This window comes from Cydia amplana, chromosome 5 (assembly GCF_948474715.1).
Source record: "Cydia amplana chromosome 5, ilCydAmpl1.1, whole genome shotgun sequence".
Lineage (NCBI taxonomy): Eukaryota > Metazoa > Arthropoda > Insecta > Lepidoptera > Tortricidae > Cydia > Cydia amplana.
The window spans coordinates 839,260-858,900 of record NC_086073.1 but is presented as its reverse complement, the minus strand read 5'-3'; the positions used below and the strand labels follow the sequence as shown (position 1 = coordinate 858,900).

Sequence of the window (19,641 nt, the reverse complement as noted above, 5' to 3'; positions counted from 1 at the left end):
TCTAGGAATGACGTTTTGATTTAATCCCTAAGCCTTTGCTTTATGGCACGATTGAAGAATGAAAGTAATGCTCTCTCAGTCCCACATATAGCGGCGTCCCTTTCGGTAACAATCGTGTTATTTAGCACGCTTAAACAACTAAAAACCCTAAGTAATCGTGAACGTATCATTAGTTCGAATTTTAAAACAACTTCCCTGTTGATATTAAATATTTGTGATTTGTATAGGTTATGAATATGTATAAATTTTCATCATGACTCCAACTTAGCTCAGTAAGTCTAGTTTTCCTTTTGGGTTGGAAGGTCAAATGACAGTCGCTTCCTTAAAAACTAGTTCCTACGCCAAAAACTTAAAATTAGGTACCTAATCCTGATTAGAACGGAATAAGCCTTAAAGGCCGGCAACGCACATACAACCCCTCTGGTGTTGCGGGTGTCCATCGGCGACGTTAATCGCTTACCATCAAACTTCATCCGCTCGTTTGCCTCTTGTATAAAAATAGCATAGGATGGTAAGAGTTTAGTAAAAAAAATGTATACATAGTTATAACTTATACACATGTGATTCAAAAGTAAATTATTTTTTGTAGTTTATGTATTTAGCAGGGAGGTTGTTTAGGTGGTTGTGCCTTCGTCCATTGTCGCAGGCAGCCATTATAGCGTTTCATGGACGGTGGTAGCAGTTTGATGCCCTAATATTTTATATAAATAACGTTTAGTACAGTCAGCCATAACTATTTAATGTGGCTAAAATTTGATATGGAATTTCGATGTTTTTGTTGTTTGGATGTATATTTTGTGGTGGCTAACTGTACAATAAAAGAAAATTCAAAATAGAATATTTCCAGTTTACTAGTTAACGAAGTATCCGTTACTTTTTGAAACATTATGTTTCCAATATTTTTTTATGTTTATAACATAATATTTTTTTAGGTAAAATATATTATCAATATTTTTTGTGATTTGAAAAAAGGGTGTCAGACAAACTATCACAGCATCTTATGCCAAAATGACCCAACGATATACTTGCATAATATTATATGTCGGACCACAGACAATAATAAAAGTCGGAAAGATGCTTTTTCTACTATATGACGCTTAAGACGTCATGAATTATTTTTTAAATTTCGTTTTATTGTCTGTGGTCAATGGTGTAAGTATATCTTGAACTATTGCACTCGTTCGTATTTATTTCGCCTTTCGGGCGGCGGGGCTAGCTGTAAGTAAACTAAGCGACTTCACGACCGCTCGGCGGCGCAAAAAGGCCCTAGCACCGACATTGTATAAACTAGGTAAACTAGTGTTGTACCTATGCACACCATAGATATCTTGTAAAATAGAGTTAAACCCAGATAAGTCTTCACCTTCAGCGATTTTGATAACCCAGACTGCAAGTGTTATAGACGTCAAACTTCTATGAAACTATGGCGTATAAATAACACTCGCACAGTCTGTGCTGTCGTTGCAGAATTATCTTGGTCTAACATTAATGAAATCTCGCAGCAAGTAGGTGTTGCCACACATAAAAATAAGGATACGTTTCAGTAGACGTTCAGGATTTTATTTTACACACGGACAAGACATCCTCTAGACTGAGCATAGTGTCGCTACCCCCTCTGCCACTTATACGGTAGTTTTACTCCATCTACGAGTCAATCCCGTGCCGTGATTGGTCCGTGTCTTTGAACGGACCAATCACGGCACGGGATTCGCTCACCTCGTCCCCCCGCACCCCCGTATTTTTGGCAGCGTCGGTTTCATGAAATAATTGCTCTAAACTCCGTCTAGAGGATTCCTAGTCTATGATTTTACAAGATATAAATGGTGTTTACATGTACAACGCTTGCTATAATTGATGTAAAGTTGAATCGGCTGCCCGCGGTGCTGCGGCTTCGTTGTGATAACTCTAATGTGATGATCTATTGTTTTTTTGTCAACTTGTTTTTATCGATTTCGTAATTTGATGGACAAACACGAAAACGGGTCGTACAGAGTCTATTCTGTGACTGAAAATTAACTGAAAAAAAAGACGCTCTTATGGCTCTAATAAAAATAAGATTGTGTTAAATATTTTTGGGCGCTATGTTGCGGCAAAAAAAAATTCAGTGCACTTAATTTTCGGTAACGGAAGAGACATTTCGGTTTTCTACGTCTGTATGACTCAAATAGCTTTAATGGAAGCGTCGTGAGTTACTAGCGTATGCATCGACAGCTTTTGATATAACATAGTATTTATGTTTCATTTTAACTCAGAACGTAAGAGCGTAGGCTCTATGAAATTATGTTCAGTATGACATTGAGCCCATTTGTATCTATATCAATAAATTCTGTCCAATTTAATGCTTGTTTTATTTTTATTTCAATAGTGTCACATTAATCAGCACGACAGAAACTATTTTTTTGAGTTGAGGCTCATTAGAGATAAATACTTAGCGGCGTGCCAAAAATTCTCACTAGGCAAGCCGAAGTTTATGTGGCTCGCTGCTTCTTTGGAATTTCTAGAATAAAGGCTCAGATGTCTCTAAATAGGCAAGCCGATGGGAATCGAGTTCTATGGACGCTCCACCACTGGTCATTTCCTAAGAAAAGTATTCAGCACAATAAAAGCGTCCAGGAACAGAAAGTTGAATTCCTAAAATGTTGAAATCCTGAAATGTTGACTTTCCCAGAATGTAGATTTTTTTTAGTTTCGCAAAATGTTGAATTCTTATAATGTTGAAATATTAAAAAGTTGAATTCTCAAAATGTATACTTTTCCGCAAGGTTTTCCAAGAACCATTTCCTCCTGAACTTAACTAGACGGAGATAGATTGATTTAGTCTGATATCCGTGAAAACATTATACTTTGGGGAAAAAAGCGTAGGTAGGTTAGGTTAGGTTTGTTAGGTAGCTTCAGGTGCCCGAAGGGCAAACCGCCTAAAAATAGGAACATTTTGAGATTTAGCATTTTAAGAATTCAACATTTTGGGAATCCAACATTTCGATAATTCAACATTATGAGAATTCAACTTTCTGTTCCTGGAGGAATAAAGGGTATGTATCACGAAAATATTTTTAGACAGTATATCAGTTTATTGTTTTGTTTATGATACAAAATTTGATTCACACGTGATACACACATCACAAATAGGTATAAACAGCAACACTACATCGGTGGACCTTATTACAAAAGGCATAAAGTTCACCAATGTACAGTTAACAGTGTGGCCGATACAATGTCACGCAGGTACAAACCTTGCTATATAAATGGTGTACCAAAAAAGTTACATTATATTGAATAATTCTATTATTTATATTAATAAATCAGTCAGATAGAAGGCAGGGTAGAGGAAGAGGAGCGTGTGCCGTACACTTTATTCAGCTGGAGCACGGTTTTCTGTAACAAATAGATTATATTACTTGTATGAGAAATGAATTTAATCACATATGATGTCGTTTTTTTCGGTATGAAAAATAATTAACATGCCGCGACAGTCGACTGGCTACTCTTAAACCTTAATGTTATTGTTTAAAGCACGCTTAGGAATAGGTATATTAACTGAAGGCGAAGTAGTGGCCTCAAATTTTGCAACTGATAGCACTGTCCATTCTAGCAGTGTTAGGAAAGGGACACATTTTTTTTTGATGACATGATACTGTTATTTAGACTCATAAAACATACTTGAAACCATAGAGAAAAAAATACATAGAGTGCTCACTCCATACATCAGTTTTACTACCAAAAAGACTTAGCATCTAGCATCGAGTAGCGGAACTATCAGTACTGCTACTTGACAATAGATGTAGCACCGACCGGAAAGTCTTATGCCGTTGAGATTGAGATAAGACTTTCCGGTCGGTGCTACATCTATTGTCAAGTGGCATTACTGATAGTTCCGCTACTCGATGCTAGATGTAGACACTGAAATTAATAGTCTGAACTGATGTATGGAGTGAGCACTCTTGGCTTACTATATTTCTCTATGAACGTACCCTCTTCTGGTAGCAGGCGAAGCATTTAACATGCCCCGTATATGAACAATCTTCGGACACCTGCGAGCAGGCCCGCGCCGCCACGCGCCCGCTCAGCGCATCTTCTTCGTAGAATATGCCCACTTTGTGACGAAAACTGGCGATAAATTGATGATTATGAGAATTTTTAAATAATTTAGTAATCAAGTCGGGAACTCATACTGAAAAGTATGCGATTGTAGTTTGGTAGGTATACGAAGTCTTAATCAAGCCAAGTTGGCTGCGATTTTAATAGCACAGACTGTGTAAGCTCTTAGGAATTGGCTTAAGCCTATAATGCATGTTATCTCATAAGTTAGTGTTAAGCATATTGCTATACCCTTACAGGGTTCATGTGGAACTACTAAATAGTTTTAAGATCTGTATACTAATATGAGTGCAATAAACAATTCTGATTCTGTGTAAGTGTAATTTTAACACTTGCAGTCTGTGCTATCAAAATCGCTGCAGACTTAACTTGGTCTAACTCTAGTCGTAGTACTAGTCGATGAGTAGAAAATAAGTATACCACTAGCTTTCATAGGTAATAAGTAGGTACACCTACTTGGGCAGTGGCGTCTCCCAGCAGTTGTCGAGCCGCTTAGTCCTCATGATGGAAGAGAGCCGCTGCAGCAGGCTATAGTTGTCTCGCTCTATCTTGCGGGCTCGGTCGGCCTCTCGTTGGTACTTCTTCAGCTTGACGGCGACGTGGGCGCGCGGGGGCGGGGGGCGGTCGTCTATAGCGGGAAGCGCTGAGCGGACCTTGGCAATACAAGAATTTTTGACCTAGGACATCTAGGTTTATTGTCTATTATACTCTCGCACCAGGGTATTAACAGTTGTAGGTAGCACACGAGACCAAAGTTATTGGCTTTTTGAACCTCTCGCTACGCTCAAAACTCTAATTTAGAATTACTTAGTCGATGATGATTCAACTATGGATATTTACGCTCTAAAGCAAAAAATTAAAACTCTTAATTCAAAGTCCAATTTTACTACGACTAATGTAATCATTCGGAGCAAATCCACCGATAAGAGTAACTTCGCCTATTCTGACCGTAAATAAAGAGTTGGAAGTCCTACCATGATCAACATTTCCCTCTTCTTACTGGGGAAGTGCGGTCATGGTGAAAGTGCTTCTAAAAATGTTTACGGTTTACTCGTATGGTTATTTAGGTGATTACGATATAGGTATTCCGACTACATTAAATTTACAACGGTTGTATCTAGGGCTAGGATAAGCGTAAAATCTATGATATCTGCTCTAGAAAGATTTCATACTCGTGTAAATGGGTTCACGATGGGTCTTCATTGGTTCAGGTACCTTAACAGGTTCGAATTCTTAGGTACTAACTTACCTTAATAAAAGTAAAATCTATAGGTATCTGCGAATGAGTAACTTACCTTTGATCTATGGTCCTGGAACCTTCTTTCCTCCCAAGGCTGAACGTACAGTTTTTCCCGACGTGACAACATAGCGAACTTGTAGAATTGAACTTGTGTGTTGTGAACTGTTTTCAAATGAAAGTAGGCGTTGTTGAATCAATTATAGTTGCTAAGTTAACAGTGACCTATTTTATTTGTGTGTGTACCTCATGTACAGTCATCTAACTCATCTACGTTAAATAAGTTAATATCTTGCAAAATGGGATATCATTATTTGTAGTGTTAAAAGAACACGTAATTATTGAACAGTAATACTATCGCCTACACCCTACACTGTTAACTGTACATCGGTGGACCTTATGCCTTTTGTAATAAGGTCCACCAATGTATGTTCTTGATGTAAGTTCTTTCTAATTTCAGAATTGAAATTGTTTGGCTAGGTGATTGCCGTTAAAAAACAACTTTATTACGCCGGAATGATACAATTTTCTACATTTTATGTTAGTCGACTGTACATTCCTCCTTCACAACTCCTTGTTGCCACAACAAACAGTATCAGTAAGTGTAATAGTGCCAACTTGTACTCACTAAAATGATCAAAATGGTCTATAACTAAATTGGCCAGGAAATATTTTTATATTATAGTCTAGTCTAGACGTTAGAGCAGCCGTACTCTAAGTGTGTTCCGCGGAACCCTAGGGTTCCGCGACACCCCTGCAGGGGTTCCGCAAGAATTTAGAACACTATGCTTTAGTCGCCTCGAAAAATTTTACTATGCCGCCACCGTATTGTAGGGTTCCATCAAGTATTTCGCTTTCCAAAAGGGTTCCGTCAAAAAAAAGATTGAGAACCGCTGCGTTAGAGTGACACCTCGGCAAAAAAACGGGGCCGTTACTTCAGTGCCCAGAGGGTAAGGGCTCATTTAGACGGTGCGAGAACTCGCATGCGAGTTTCATTACATTGCGTCATTTGATCGGTCGGCTGAATTGTTGCAACCTCAATTGGTCCGCAATGTAACTAAAATCGTATACGAGTTCGCGCGCCGTCTAAATGAGCCCTAGCGATACGACCGGTGGCCGACGTTAGGACAGGATACCTAATTTTCAACCCTACGCTTATATGCATAGGTCGCATTTTCGTCTGAGGGAGGGTCATGAAATAAAAACCATTTTGCAAATTAATAAATAAATTATATAGTTAAATATTATACACTGCACTTACAATGGTATCATATCATCGTTACGGGAATATACACGAAAACGTACAAACACATGGTTACAAATTAAATTACACTTTGAGCAATACAAAAATAAAAAAAACTCAATCACTCTAAAACTCTAACCTTATTTTAATACAGTTAGCTTCATTCCGGTGGAGGTACTTTGGTACCAAAACGACCATAATCTTTACAATTTTCAAAACAAAAATGCGCCTTATTACATTATTATTAAGGTACAAATTTGTTTTGAAATGTACGTCGAATATGTCAGTTTATTTTAGTGTAAGCTTAGGAATGTAAGTTTGCGTAATTCCTCTACTATTGGCAATGTTCAAGTAAAGCTTCCTTTTTTAAACCGTGCCACACCAGATATTAAACCGTCGGTATTTTGATCTACGAACCGCGCGGTTTAAAGTCGAGTGTGAAACTAAGGATACGTTAGTGCTATCTAATGTCAAATGTATTTTAGTAAATATGACTGACACTCGTTTCTGTGACCCGTAAGTGTTTGTGCCGAACGATATCGAAATAGGAAGACTAATGCAGTTTAGAATTTTTTTGCAACCATCCTTTTATACACGCATTTGTCAATTCTATCATGATGATGATGATGGTACGGCCGATTTCGGCCATGGCGACCACTTCGACTCCTAGATAGTTGAGGGCACGTGAGGACCAGCCACCTTCTATCATATGTTTATATTGTTTATACGCCATAGCCACATGATAAGCTCCATATAATTATGATGCATGAAGGAAAAGGCGTAGCCATCTGTTAAAATTACCAGATCGAAGTCAAACTAAATTTTGTTAATCATTAATACGTTAATAGGTTTTGAACCTTTATTAAATTTTAAGCGTTACTTTAAGTAGATAATTTCTTGCCAAAGTTTACAGCTTTTTAAATGCGTCTTTCGGAATTGATGATCCGTTTAGTGGTTTGACATTCCTATAAAAACATTTAGATTTCAAACCAATTCTGTCGATATATGTTTTCGTTTGACGTATAGCGGTATACGGTTAACGTAAGACTTGGGGTGTTTATTAAATATCCTGGTCAATAATAGGGTATCATATAAAATATGTACAACACTACATTTGTCATTCTACGTTACCGAGTACAAAAGTACAATACATCAAAAAGATCTAGTCAGACATTTGGCATATAATTTGAGTTTTGGACAAAATCAATATCGCCACCATAAAAACTGCAATTAAATGAGTAATATACATACATGTCGTTAACACACATAACCATGAATGACATCTAAATATGTATTGGTTCCTAAATCATTATTATATCAATCTTAAAAATGGGTAATACAAGTTAATTGCCGTACTTTAACTCAAGTAATATGCCAAACTCACAATCGTAATCAAAAATCGGAAGGATGTTTTCCAACACAAAAGCTGTCTTTATTCTAACTCATAGAATTCATGAAGGTACATGTTACTGTGGAGTCTCACATAAATACTGTTGATATTCAAATCAGCATCGGCATCATGGTTGCATTTTTATCACCTGTCATGCCATGCGTCACTTTCGCACTTACATATCTGTTAGAACGTGACAGGCATGGTGACAAATGATAAAGAGCCGACCATCTTAACCATACTGGACATGTAGAAAATAAATGCTTGTATAAAATACTGGAAGCGAACGGAAAACACCCTCTCAGCACATTCAGTGCGTGTCGCATAGAGATCGTTCTATACAGGCCGCGTAGCCAACATGCCAATCGCTTGCGCTCCGTAGCGATCGAAACGCAACTGTCACTGTCGCACTAATATGGAAGAGTGATAGAGACACAAAGCGATTCGATGGAGAAGCGCAAGCGATTCGATGGCGAAGCGCAAGCGATCGTCACCTTGGCTAGGCCGCCAGTTCTAGCTTAGTCTACATACAAAACCCTACTATTGTTGCACTTCGCTAAGAAAAATGTTGTATAAAAATAATCTATTTCAGTTGAAAGTAAAGTGTCAGTACAAAATGTAATCGCTGCCAATATGAAGACAGGGGGTGTAAAACGAATACTGGAGCATGATTAAAATAAGGTGGGAACCAGTTTGGTTTTACTTTTTCTTATTATTTATATATATTTTTTAGGTTCATCGCGCTTAGAATTTCTAGTATTTTCAAAAGCCTGATGCTATAAAATCAGTAAAAAATGGCCAACATTTTGGAAACATATCATATTTCTCACCCCGTGCAAAATAAACTATGTTCCTTTTACACCACCTTTTTTTTTCTTTAAGGGTACATTTGGATACCAATGAAGTAATTTTCATTCGCAACTACCGAATAAGATGTTTCTTAATATTTTTAACGATAGAACTATCCGAATGTACCCTAAAGATGTACATTTTATTAGAGCTTTTTCTTGGACGATACACATTACTGTAGGTAGTTGCTAGAAATAGTTAGAATTTAAATAAAACTGCACATGCCCACAATACGAACATAAAATTGAAACAAAGAATGTGAAATATTTTCAAAATTGTACACTTGACACACGGGCACACGATATTACAGATTTTTCCGAGGTACCATCGTCCACTGTTATAGGTGAACCAGGATCTATTGAGGGTGCGCCATATTGCGGAATTTCACTGGAACTAATTTTTTCATACTACACTGAATTGTCACCCTATACATGAGAATAACAGCGCCCTCTTGACAATTATCATATATTACTGGTCAGGCTATAACTCGCAATTCGTAAACCTTATCGAAAAGAGACAAGGTTTATAATGGACAGTCAAGAGTGTTTCTAGTACAAATGTAGAGAATAATCCTTTGCCATCGTATTTTCACGGAAACGCACGAACGTGTTATGCTATTTCAGTCAGTCTCAGTTCAAAAAATACTGAGGTTAACTGAAATAGCATGACATATACGAACCGAGGAAATACGATGGCAAAGGATTGTTTACTACTACTGTACGGTCAATATCCAAAACTGTATACAAACTACATCCACACTATAAGTACTCATAAAATCAGTTCAAAATACATGTCGATGTGATATATTGCGTTAAAATTAAAATATCTACAAAATTAACATAAATATATTTAAAAGAACAACACAACAGCTGCCGTCGTTCATTTCACACATAAATATACGGGAATCGTATACAACTGTTTTTATTTTTAGGGGAATTCATGGGGGCAAATGCATATACATAATAGAAATACAACTAATAAGTAAAGGTTAGATACACTCCCACCGTTTCTGGTCTAATCCTGAGAGGCAAAATTCGCCATAAATATCTATAATTAAAGTTATTTTTCTAGAGTAGTTACATTTGCCCTAATGTTTACAAAATTGCTTAAGTATTACTTTTTATCCCTAGGATTTTTAAGTCTTAAATTATATTTTTTGTTCTTTTTCCCGACTATAATATTTTCATTTAGTATTTTATTTTAAACCTTAAAGCAATGAGATTAGGTCTACTATTAATTAACAACATAGACATATACGATTCCCGCATGATCGTATACTAAGGAGGTCTACACATTGCTCCGATGTGAGCGAGACACCACCGTATACGTGGTGCTGTCTCGCTCACACGCCGTGTGATAACCGAGTAAATAAAAGGTAATGTATAATCTGATAATTATAAATGTTATAATGTAAAGCGAAGCGCTGATTGTGATGCCGGCGTTATGACTAGTGAGAGTCACATCAGCGGAAATCTGAGATTCCAATCCAACAGACGCAGTTCAAACGACATCCTTTATTTTTTCTATAAGAAGACAGTGGCAAAAACCCGTGATGCTCAGCGGAGCTCTCAATTAAAAAAAAACTTTTGTAAAAAAAAAGATTGGTTCCTCAGGGCATCAATGGAAATGCTGTCTAGTTTTGTTCTAAGTGCTTTACGTTTATCTGAGTTATGAAGAAGTTAATCATATTGCATACGTGTCGTCGTGTATTAATTTTGTCCGTTTATGGTGTTATGAATAACTATTTTTTTTTTATAAGACCGATACCTACCTACTAAAAATTATAGTTCGCTGGAGCCAATTTGTCCAACCGATCCGTCATTTTAGTACAAAATTGGCACAAAACCAGGATGATTGGGTAAATTGTCAATGAACTATTATTTTAGTATCTGGGCTGGGATATAAAATCAGAACTTACACTAATGCTGCATTTCAAATAAATAACTATAGCTATTCTGAGACAATCTCACATAAATCGACCACAGTAACCTCAATAAGGCTATGTTGTGGGCACTAGACGATTTTAATAAAAAAAATATAAATGTCTGTTTGAACTGCGGCCGTCTCCCTCGCACTGGGACCTAATTCGTTGTCAAAAGACTATATATTTGCGGAAACAATCTACGCGTTCCTAATCAGACTTTATTCTACGCAAAACAAATTTCAATGAGACGAAATAATATAGTGATTTCTCTAGCCACTAGCCAGCGCCATGTACGCATCACAAAATAATATATCGTCTCATTGTCTTTCGTTTTAACAGAGACTTAATATTTGTGAAATTAAAGAAAAACGCGACCATGTGTATTGAACGAATGTCGTAGCCCCTTGTTTATCTAATATAATGTAGATTCGAAATAAATTAGTATTTACTCATCATTAGGTTGTTCTTTCATTTTGGAACCTTACATGGCGACCGCGACAGGATATGTCACTCCGTTATACGTGAGTATGGCAAATTAGCCATTAACATGTCATTCTCAGGTTTATCTTACCATCGAAGCATAGATACTTAATTGTTTTACTACACAAAACCATATACTATCAGCTGATTTGTATATAACCCTCCTCACACGCCCAGCCCGTCAATATGCGTCTAGATTTCAAAAGAACTAAGAAAATCGTTGTAAAATTATTCACGTCATGTTTTTCTTTAACTTTGCAACTGTCTAGTCTCCGGTATTAGGTATTACTCGGGCACTATGCCCTTTTATAAAAAAGTACAAAATTCCCCGACCCGCGACCTCCCTGAATGACTTACATATAACTTACGTGGCCAAACATCACAACGTATATGCGTACTGGTGTGTATAAAATGTGTTTGGATCGACAATTGCAAAAAGGGAAGTTTTTATCAACCATTTATAGACCAAAAAGTTTACAAATGGTCATAAGTTATGATAAAGTACCTACTTAAAATCTCTATTAGTCAACTACAAATTATTGTTTGACTACTGTATATAAGTAGATCTAAATAATAATTATACACACTCAGAATCCAGTCATTTTATAAAAAAAGAATCTACGGCGTTTTGGCAGATCCTACCTATATTATTTACGAATATATATATAATCTATTTAATATTGATCTTAAAAACATGTAAACTAAAAAACAACATGACCATGTACCATTTTATCTATGAAATCATTTGCTTAACGACTAAGTCACGTGATTTTTCATTTACATTCTTCTAAGATCTTGGAAGTCAAAATATAATTAAATTATTTACACATCAAAACTTGACCAAACCGCCCTTTTTGCAATCACTCATATATTAATTTGTATGAAGCATTTAAACTATGACGCACACACGTCTCACGTATCTACACATGAACTATAAAAACATTTTACATTACTCTACTCGTAACTTACCTAAACAATATGATATAGAAAATGCTTTTATGCTAGTAGAGATGCAATAAAGAAGCCAATTTTTGGTTTATTATTAATATTTTGGCGTTGCATCAACGCCGTATTAAACTAGACAAGTGGCCGGTTTCGTTCTCCTACAATGAACTTCATTTACAGAACAAGAGATCTAAGTTTTTTTTTTTACCTAAATTCCGAGCCTAAGTAACACAGAACAAGTTAGAATGGCGATGCGAGCAGGGTACGTGTCGCCGCGGGGTTTTGAGCAAACGCTCGCATGCTACTCGCCCGCGCTCACCGAAAATGAAGTAAACATGCCTTTTTGCGCCACAATAACGTTCAGATTAAGAAGCCAGACATCAAATCTGTCTAAAGGAGGCGTATCCATTCACCACGCACACAAGGCGCTAGCTAGTTTTTACTACCGTTGCGCGAGTGTTAGTAAATGTGGAGAGGAACGAGCGGCGGCACCGGTTCCGATACTAACCGCGCGCGATAGCCATTCTAACCTCTTTAATATGTTCTGTGCTAAGTAACATAACACACCATATAATGGCACGAAGTCTGGTCGACTCATATGAACCCTGTGACTCATATGACGCACGCGGACGCAATATCGCGTCCAAATTACAGTCAAATCTATATTTTAAATTAAATAAGTAAGTTCGTTTTTGGCTGGCAAATGATTAGATGAGGGAATAAAACGAGACAACGATTGACATATGAAATAGTTTTTAGACGAGTCTAGTCGATAGAGAACTATTTTCGAGAGTCGAGTTAAAGTAACTCTGAAGGCTTTCCAGTGACAGAATGAGGAAGTGCCAACATAAGAGTGAAATTCCTATGAACAAATCATACCTATAGTGGCAACGCCACACTTTGTGACTTCAGTCTTGAGTTAGCACAGACAGACTGTAGTTGTTTAAAAAAATATATTTTTATTATAGGACACTATACAATTTTAGGCCTTAAAAGGTTTAGAGACAGTAATAATATGTTTTTCTTGTAGGATTCGAAATCGGCACTTCGAGTATATTTACTTAAGGGGTTCGATATTTCATTAGTATAAAAACCCTATAAACTTGTACTATATGAAACAAAGATAAGTTACTAATGAAACATTGGCCCTGTTTCGACTAACTTTATAAGGCCAAAGGCCGAATAATAATTGCATCTCTTGTTTTCGTATGCCAAAGAAAAGAGATGCAACGTTGTGGTTGGCAAAAATGAAATGCGTTTTAAAGCTTGGCGCGGGCAACATGGCGCCCACATTTAGTGCGTTTTTTTTGTCCTAAATGTTTCATTGAAAACAATGAAATACTATTCGCAATTTGACGTCATGTTAACCGTTCAAGGTAGGTATATTTAAACTTAACAGGGCCTTATTATTCAACATTTATATCTGTTACTTGGTCAGATTTAATTTTAATGGAATTTTTATGGCCTTTGACTATCAAACTGAATGTTTTTGATTGGTAGACATTTTGTAGCAAGTATAAGTATAAATACTAAAGTCATATTTTTAAAACCAAGTCAGAATGACTAATAATATTTGGTACAAGGCCCTGTCAAGGTTAATTTTTAAGTACAGTATACTGGAATGAATATTGTTTACAAATTGACTTTAAATGAAATGAGGAATATTAATAAAGAAAGCGTTGAAAGTCAGTAATTTCATTACGGTATCTAAAGTTAATTATAGTATTCGCCTCGCTAGGTTCCGCCATTTTAGTTTATTGTTTCGCTTTTTGATTAGGGCTGTTTTAAAGCGTTGTTTTATTTAGATTTACTAATATCATAAGATATGAATAAATAAATACTCTCGGATTAGTTGTACGCGACACATACAAGTATAGCTATCAATAAACACAAAAGTTTTAAATTAGTTTATTGTATCTTATTGTTTTTATTGGTAATCGTATAAAACAGTCGTTTACTTGTAATTTAAATACGGATACGATATTCGTAACATTTCCATTACAAAGATGGATTTATTAGTCGAATGATTTCGATCGCTCATAATAAGAAAACGCAGAATTTGGTGTTCGCTTTATGGGTATTAAAATGATATCATTCTATCTGATCAAGTGATCACTATTAGTGATTAAGATATCAAGCTTGATTATTGTTAAGTGTAAAGTAATCTAACAGAACGGTAAGTAATAGATTATTTCTACGGGACTGAAAGTCGCGTAAATAAATAAAATGGCGGCTACCAGTGTAGAGTGGCGTGCGTCACGGTGGTGACGGTGGTGACGGTGGTGACGGTGGTGGCGGTGACGGTGGTGGCGGTGACCACTCAGCAGGGCGGGTCGGCGCGGGGCAGCGGGCGCACCAGGTACAACTTCTCGCCCGCCTGCAACCACAACCGATATCATTCCGGACCGACTTACCTTTCCACGCAATGTCTAAATGACGACAACGCAACTATATAATATGTAGTGCATATATTATATGCAACTCGCGTGTCTGTGCTATCGTAAACCTTACCGAAAAATACGAACATTAATATTACACTGTATCCTGCGCCTGTAGCCATTGTAAAGTGGTAATTTACCACTTTCCATGTTGTGTAATAACACAATAGTTTACTGCGGTCGGACACCGTTATCCTCTCAACCTTCATTGTAACATAACACCGATTTAAACTTTCACGATTTTTACACATTATTAAATTGTACACCGGGACTTAATCGCGTATCTAAGTATCGGGACGAGGGTTTCAAGATCTCATCCACATGGAATCCAGTCATTAGTAAATGTAAATCGACAGTCGATAAATCAAACATCGTTAGTGTTGTGTGTCGACAGAGTGACATCCCTAGTGCGCAAAACGTTCAAGCTGATAAACAAGACCAAGTGCGGGTAGTTCGAAAAACTCGCGCGGTTAAACGATGCTGATGTCAACTTAAGCCGGTCTTCTCCGAGACCACGGGGACAACGCCGTCCTCGAAACGTCGGAGGTAAATCTTAAAACTTAGATACGCGATTAAGTCCCGGTGTATAATTCATCATAACATTATACCATCTTTAACAGTCAAAGAGTTAAAGCTGCATACGCGCTTGCGACACAAACCATCTTAACACGTTCACTGTCCCGTGCCCCACATATGAGTCACGGCAAGCCTCTATTAAAAGGCCATAAGGTTGACAGTTAACAGTTAGGACAGTGAACGTGTTAACAATGGGTGAAAATGATGAATTAAAATAATGAATGTACCTTGTTGGTGTAGATGGGCGCCCGCTGGTAATGCGCGACCAGCTGGTCGAGCGTGGGGAACTTGCGCTGCCCGATGCAGTACAGCGAGCCGGACACGTGCACGCGGAAGTGCTTGTTGCGGCCCGGCGCTTTTAGGGACACGGAGAAATCGCCCACCTGGAAACATTTTACATTGGATAATCTAATGACGCTATATTTGGCTATATTCAGGCTTTTTAAAATTGAAGGGCCAAAGTTTTAGCCCATAAATGTTTGGACCTAAAGCAGATATAAGACTAACGTTAGTCTCGGAGTCCCGGATGAGGAAGTCGCCGTCGTGGCCGTGCTGGTTGAGCAGCGTGTCGCACTGCGTGCGCGTGATGGCGCCGTAGTACCAGGCGCGGCCCTGTGCGACCGGCCTCCGTCGCTTCACTGCTAATGTTAACAATATTGACTAACGTTAGTCTCGGAGTCCCGGATGAGGAAGTCGCCGTCGTGGCCGTGCTGGTTGAGCAGCGTGTCGCACTGCGTGCGCGTGATGGCGCCGTAGTACCAGGCGCGGCCCTGTGCGACCGGCCTCCGTCGCTTCACTGCTAATGTTAACAATATTGACTAACGTTAGTCTCGGAGTCCCGGATGAGGAAGTCGCCGTCGTGGCCGTGCTGGTTGAGCAGCGTGTCGCACTGCGTGCGCGTGATGGCGCCGTAGTACCAGGCGCGGCCCTGTGCGACCGGCCTCCGTCGCTTCACTGCTAATGTTAACAATATTGACTAACGTTAGTCTCGGAGTCCCGGATGAGGAAGTCGCCGTCGTGGCCGTGCTGGTTGAGCAGCGTGTCGCACTGCGTGCGCGTGATGGCGCCGTAGTACCAGGCGCGGCCCTGTGCGACCGGCCTCCGTCGCTTCACTGCTAATGTTAACAATATTGACTAACGTTAGTCTCGGAGTCCCGGATGAGGAAGTCGCCGTCGTGGCCGTGCTGGTTGAGCAGCGTGTCGCACTGCGTGCGCGTGATGGCGCCGTAGTACCAGGCGCGGCCCTGTGCGACCGGCCTCCGTCGCTTCACTGCTAATGTTAACAATATTGACTAACGTTAGTCTCGGAGTCCCGGATGAGGAAGTCGCCGTCGTGGCCGTGCTGGTTGAGCAGCGTGTCGCACTGCGTGCGCGTGATGGCGCCGTAGTACCAGGCGCGGCCCTGTGCGACCGGCCTCCGTCGCTTCACTGCTAATGTTAACAATATTGACTAACGTTAGTCTCGGAGTCCCGGATGAGGAAGTCGCCGTCGTGGCCGTGCTGGTTGAGCAGCGTGTCGCACTGCGTGCGCGTGATGGCGCCGTAGTACCAGGCGCGGCCCTGTGCGACCGGCCTCCGTCGCTTCACTGCTAATGTTAACAATATTGACTAACGTTAGTCTCGGAGTCCCGGATGAGGAAGTCGCCGTCGTGGCCGTGCTGGTTGAGCAGCGTGTCGCACTGCGTGCGCGTGATGGCGCCGTAGTACCAGGCGCGGCCCTGGGCGCCCGTCCCGGCTGCCGCTCGACCGCCTTCCGTCGCTTCACTGAAAATGACAATTTTCATTCAATTACCGTGAAATTTTACAGAATCTTTACAAATCCTGTCACCTGACAATATCACAATGAGAAAGTACCTCGGTCTGTGGTATGGAGATAGATCGAGCCCCGGGAAGACATGGATAGTTTTTATCCCGGAAATCAGCTCTAGAGGGGGGCTTACCTACTATGGAAATACCTATTCCACACAAAAGGCGCGCCCTTCCTTCCTTCATTTGGGCTTTAGAGATCCCTTTTAGGGATAAGTTCGCCTCTGTAGGTACATACAATTTTTATTTTTGTTTTGTCCGTTTTATGTACACCTGTTTATGTGCATTAAACTGTCATACATACATATAATTTTAATTTTTAACAAGCAGAAATGTTTGCGAACGATGCTATTAAGCTTAGAATAAATTTAAAAGTGAAAAAATTACTGTCTCGGGTGAGACTCGAACTCACGGCTTTTGGATCTCGAGTTCAAGTCTCACCCGAAACAGTCATTTTTCCATTTTTGAATGTATTGCAATCTCTCCAGCAATTAAACAGGCTTCAAGCTATAATTCATTTGTACGAAAGATAAAAGCAAAACTTGAAATATACGCTTTGTATTCGATTGATGAGTTTTTTGGTTGTATCAAATTCAATGAATAAAGACATATATGATAAGTGAATAAGAAATCTATTATAAAAAAATATGTAATATGAATTATTTATAACAGAATGTACCTAGATTTAATAATGTTTAAAAATTTGACGTGTAAAATGTATATTTTATGAATAAAACATTGAATTGAATTGAATATTCTAAGCTACATTATACAGTCGGTTAATATACAGTGTATATATAGTGACCTGTAGGGCATGGCGAGGTAGTCCGCGAGCTCCTGCAGGTAGTTGCGCGGCACGAGCCCCTGGCGGCCGCGCGAGTCGCGCGCGCGGAACCACTCCGGGTCGGAGGGGGGTCTCTCCACGATCTCCAGCCGGTCGCCCTTCTCGAACGACAGCTCCTGCTCGTTGTATATATAGTGACCTGTAGGGCATGGCGAGGTAGTCCGAGAGCTCCTGCAGGTAGTTGCGCGGCACGAGCCCCTGGCGGCCGCGCGAGTCGCGCGCGCGGAACCACTCCGGGTCGGAGGGGGGTCTCTCCACGATCTCCAGCCGGTCGCCCTTCTCGAACGACAGCTCCTGCTCGTTGTATATATAGTGACCTGTAGGGCATGGCGAGGTAGTCCGAGAGCTCCTGCAGGTAGTTGCGCGGCACGAGCCCCTGGCGGCCGCGCGAGTCGCGCGCGCGGAACCACTCCGGGTCGGAGGGGGGTCTCTCCACGATCTCCAGCCGGTCGCCCTTCTCGAACGACAGCTCCTGCTCGTTGTATATATAGTGACCTGTAGGGCATGGCGAGGTAGTCCGAGAGCTCCTGCAGGTAGTTGCGCGGCACGAGCCCCTGGCGGCCGCGCGAGTCGCGCGCGCGGAACCACTCCGGGTCGGAGGGGGGTCTCTCCACGATCTCCAGCCGGTCGCCCTTCTCGAACGACAGCTCCTGCTCGTTGTATATATAGTGACCTGTAGGGCATGGCGAGGTAGTCCGAGAGCTCCTGCAGGTAGTTGCGCGGCACGAGCCCCTGGCGGCCGCGCGAGTCGCGCGCGCGGAACCACTCCGGGTCGGAGGGGGGTCTCTCCACGATCTCCAGCCGGTCGCCCTTCTCGAACGACAGCTCCTGCTCGTTGTATATATAGTGACCTGTAGGGCATGGCGAGGTAGTCCGAGAGCTCCTGCAGGTAGTTGCGCGGCACGAGCCCCTGGCGGCCGCGCGAGTCGCGCGCGCGGAACCACTCCGGGTCGGAGGGGGGTCTCTCCACGATCTCCAGCCGGTCGCCCTTCTCGAACGACAGCTCCTGCTCGTTGTATATATAGTGACCTGTAGGGCATGGCGAGGTAGTCCGAGAGCTCCTGCAGGTAGTTGCGCGGCACGAGCCCCTGGCGGCCGCGCGAGTCGCGCGCGCGGAACCACTCCGGGTCGGAGGGGGGTCTCTCCACGATCTCCAGCCGGTCGCCCTTCTCGAACGACAGCTCCTGCTCGTTGTATATATAGTGACCTGTAGGGCATGGCGAGGTAGTCCGAGAGCTCCTGCAGGTAGTTGCGCGGCACGAGCCCCTGGCGGCCGCGCGAGTCGCGCGCGCGGAACCACTCCGGGTCGGAGGGGGGTCTCTCCACGATCTCCAGCCGGTCGCCCTTCTCGAACGACAACCCCTCTGGTGTTGCGGGTGTCCATCGGCGACGTTAATCGCTTACCATCAAACTTCATCCGCTCGTTTGCCTCTTGTATAAAAATAGCATAGGATGGTAAGAGTTTAGTAAAAAAAATGTATACATAGTTATAACTTATACACATGTGATTCAAAAGTAAATTATTTTTTGTAGTTTATGTATTTAGCAGGGAGGTTGTTTAGGTGGTTGTGCCTTCGTCCATTGTCGCAGGCAGCCATTATAGCGTTTCATGGACGGTGGTAGCAGTTTGATGCCCTAATATTTTATATAAATAACGTTTAGTACAGTCAGCCATAACTATTTAATGTGGCTAAAATTTGATATGGAATTTCGATGTTTTTGTTGTTTGGATGTATATTTTGTGGTGGCTAACTGTACAATAAAAGAAAATTCAAAATAGAATATTTCCAGTTTACTAGTTAACGAAGTAT

At 40.6% G+C, this 19,641-nt stretch overlaps 1 protein-coding gene across 1 annotated transcript; it reads right to left on the bottom strand.

Annotated features, from left to right (window-relative positions):
- Positions 1–3,291: 3,291 nt before the first annotated feature.
- Positions 3,292–5,472, bottom strand: LOC134648406 (uncharacterized). The gene is made up of 4 exons (XM_063502927.1): positions 5,394–5,472; positions 4,555–4,751; positions 3,972–4,107; positions 3,292–3,375 (listed from the first exon to the last, which is right to left on the bottom strand). The coding sequence occupies exons 1-4, from the start codon at positions 5,463–5,465 to the stop codon at positions 3,307–3,309; spliced, it is 474 nt and encodes a 157-aa protein (XP_063358997.1). The 5' UTR covers positions 5,466–5,472; the 3' UTR covers positions 3,292–3,306.
- Positions 5,473–19,641: the final 14,169 nt, after the last annotated feature.

Bases quoted from the DNA above. Each gene is read 5' to 3' on its own strand.
- LOC134648406 (XM_063502927.1), bottom strand. From the start codon at position 5,465: ATGTTGTCACGTCGGGAAAAACTGTACGTTCAGCCTTGGGAGGAAAGA. The intron at 4,752-5,393 runs GTAAGTTACTCA...TGTATTGCCAAG, and splicing joins TCCAGGACCATAGATCAAAG to GTCCGCTCAGCGCTTCCCGC. The intron at 4,108-4,554 runs GTAGGTGTACCT...ATTTATCGCCAG, and splicing joins TGGGAGACGCCACTGCCCAA to TTTTCGTCACAAAGTGGGCA.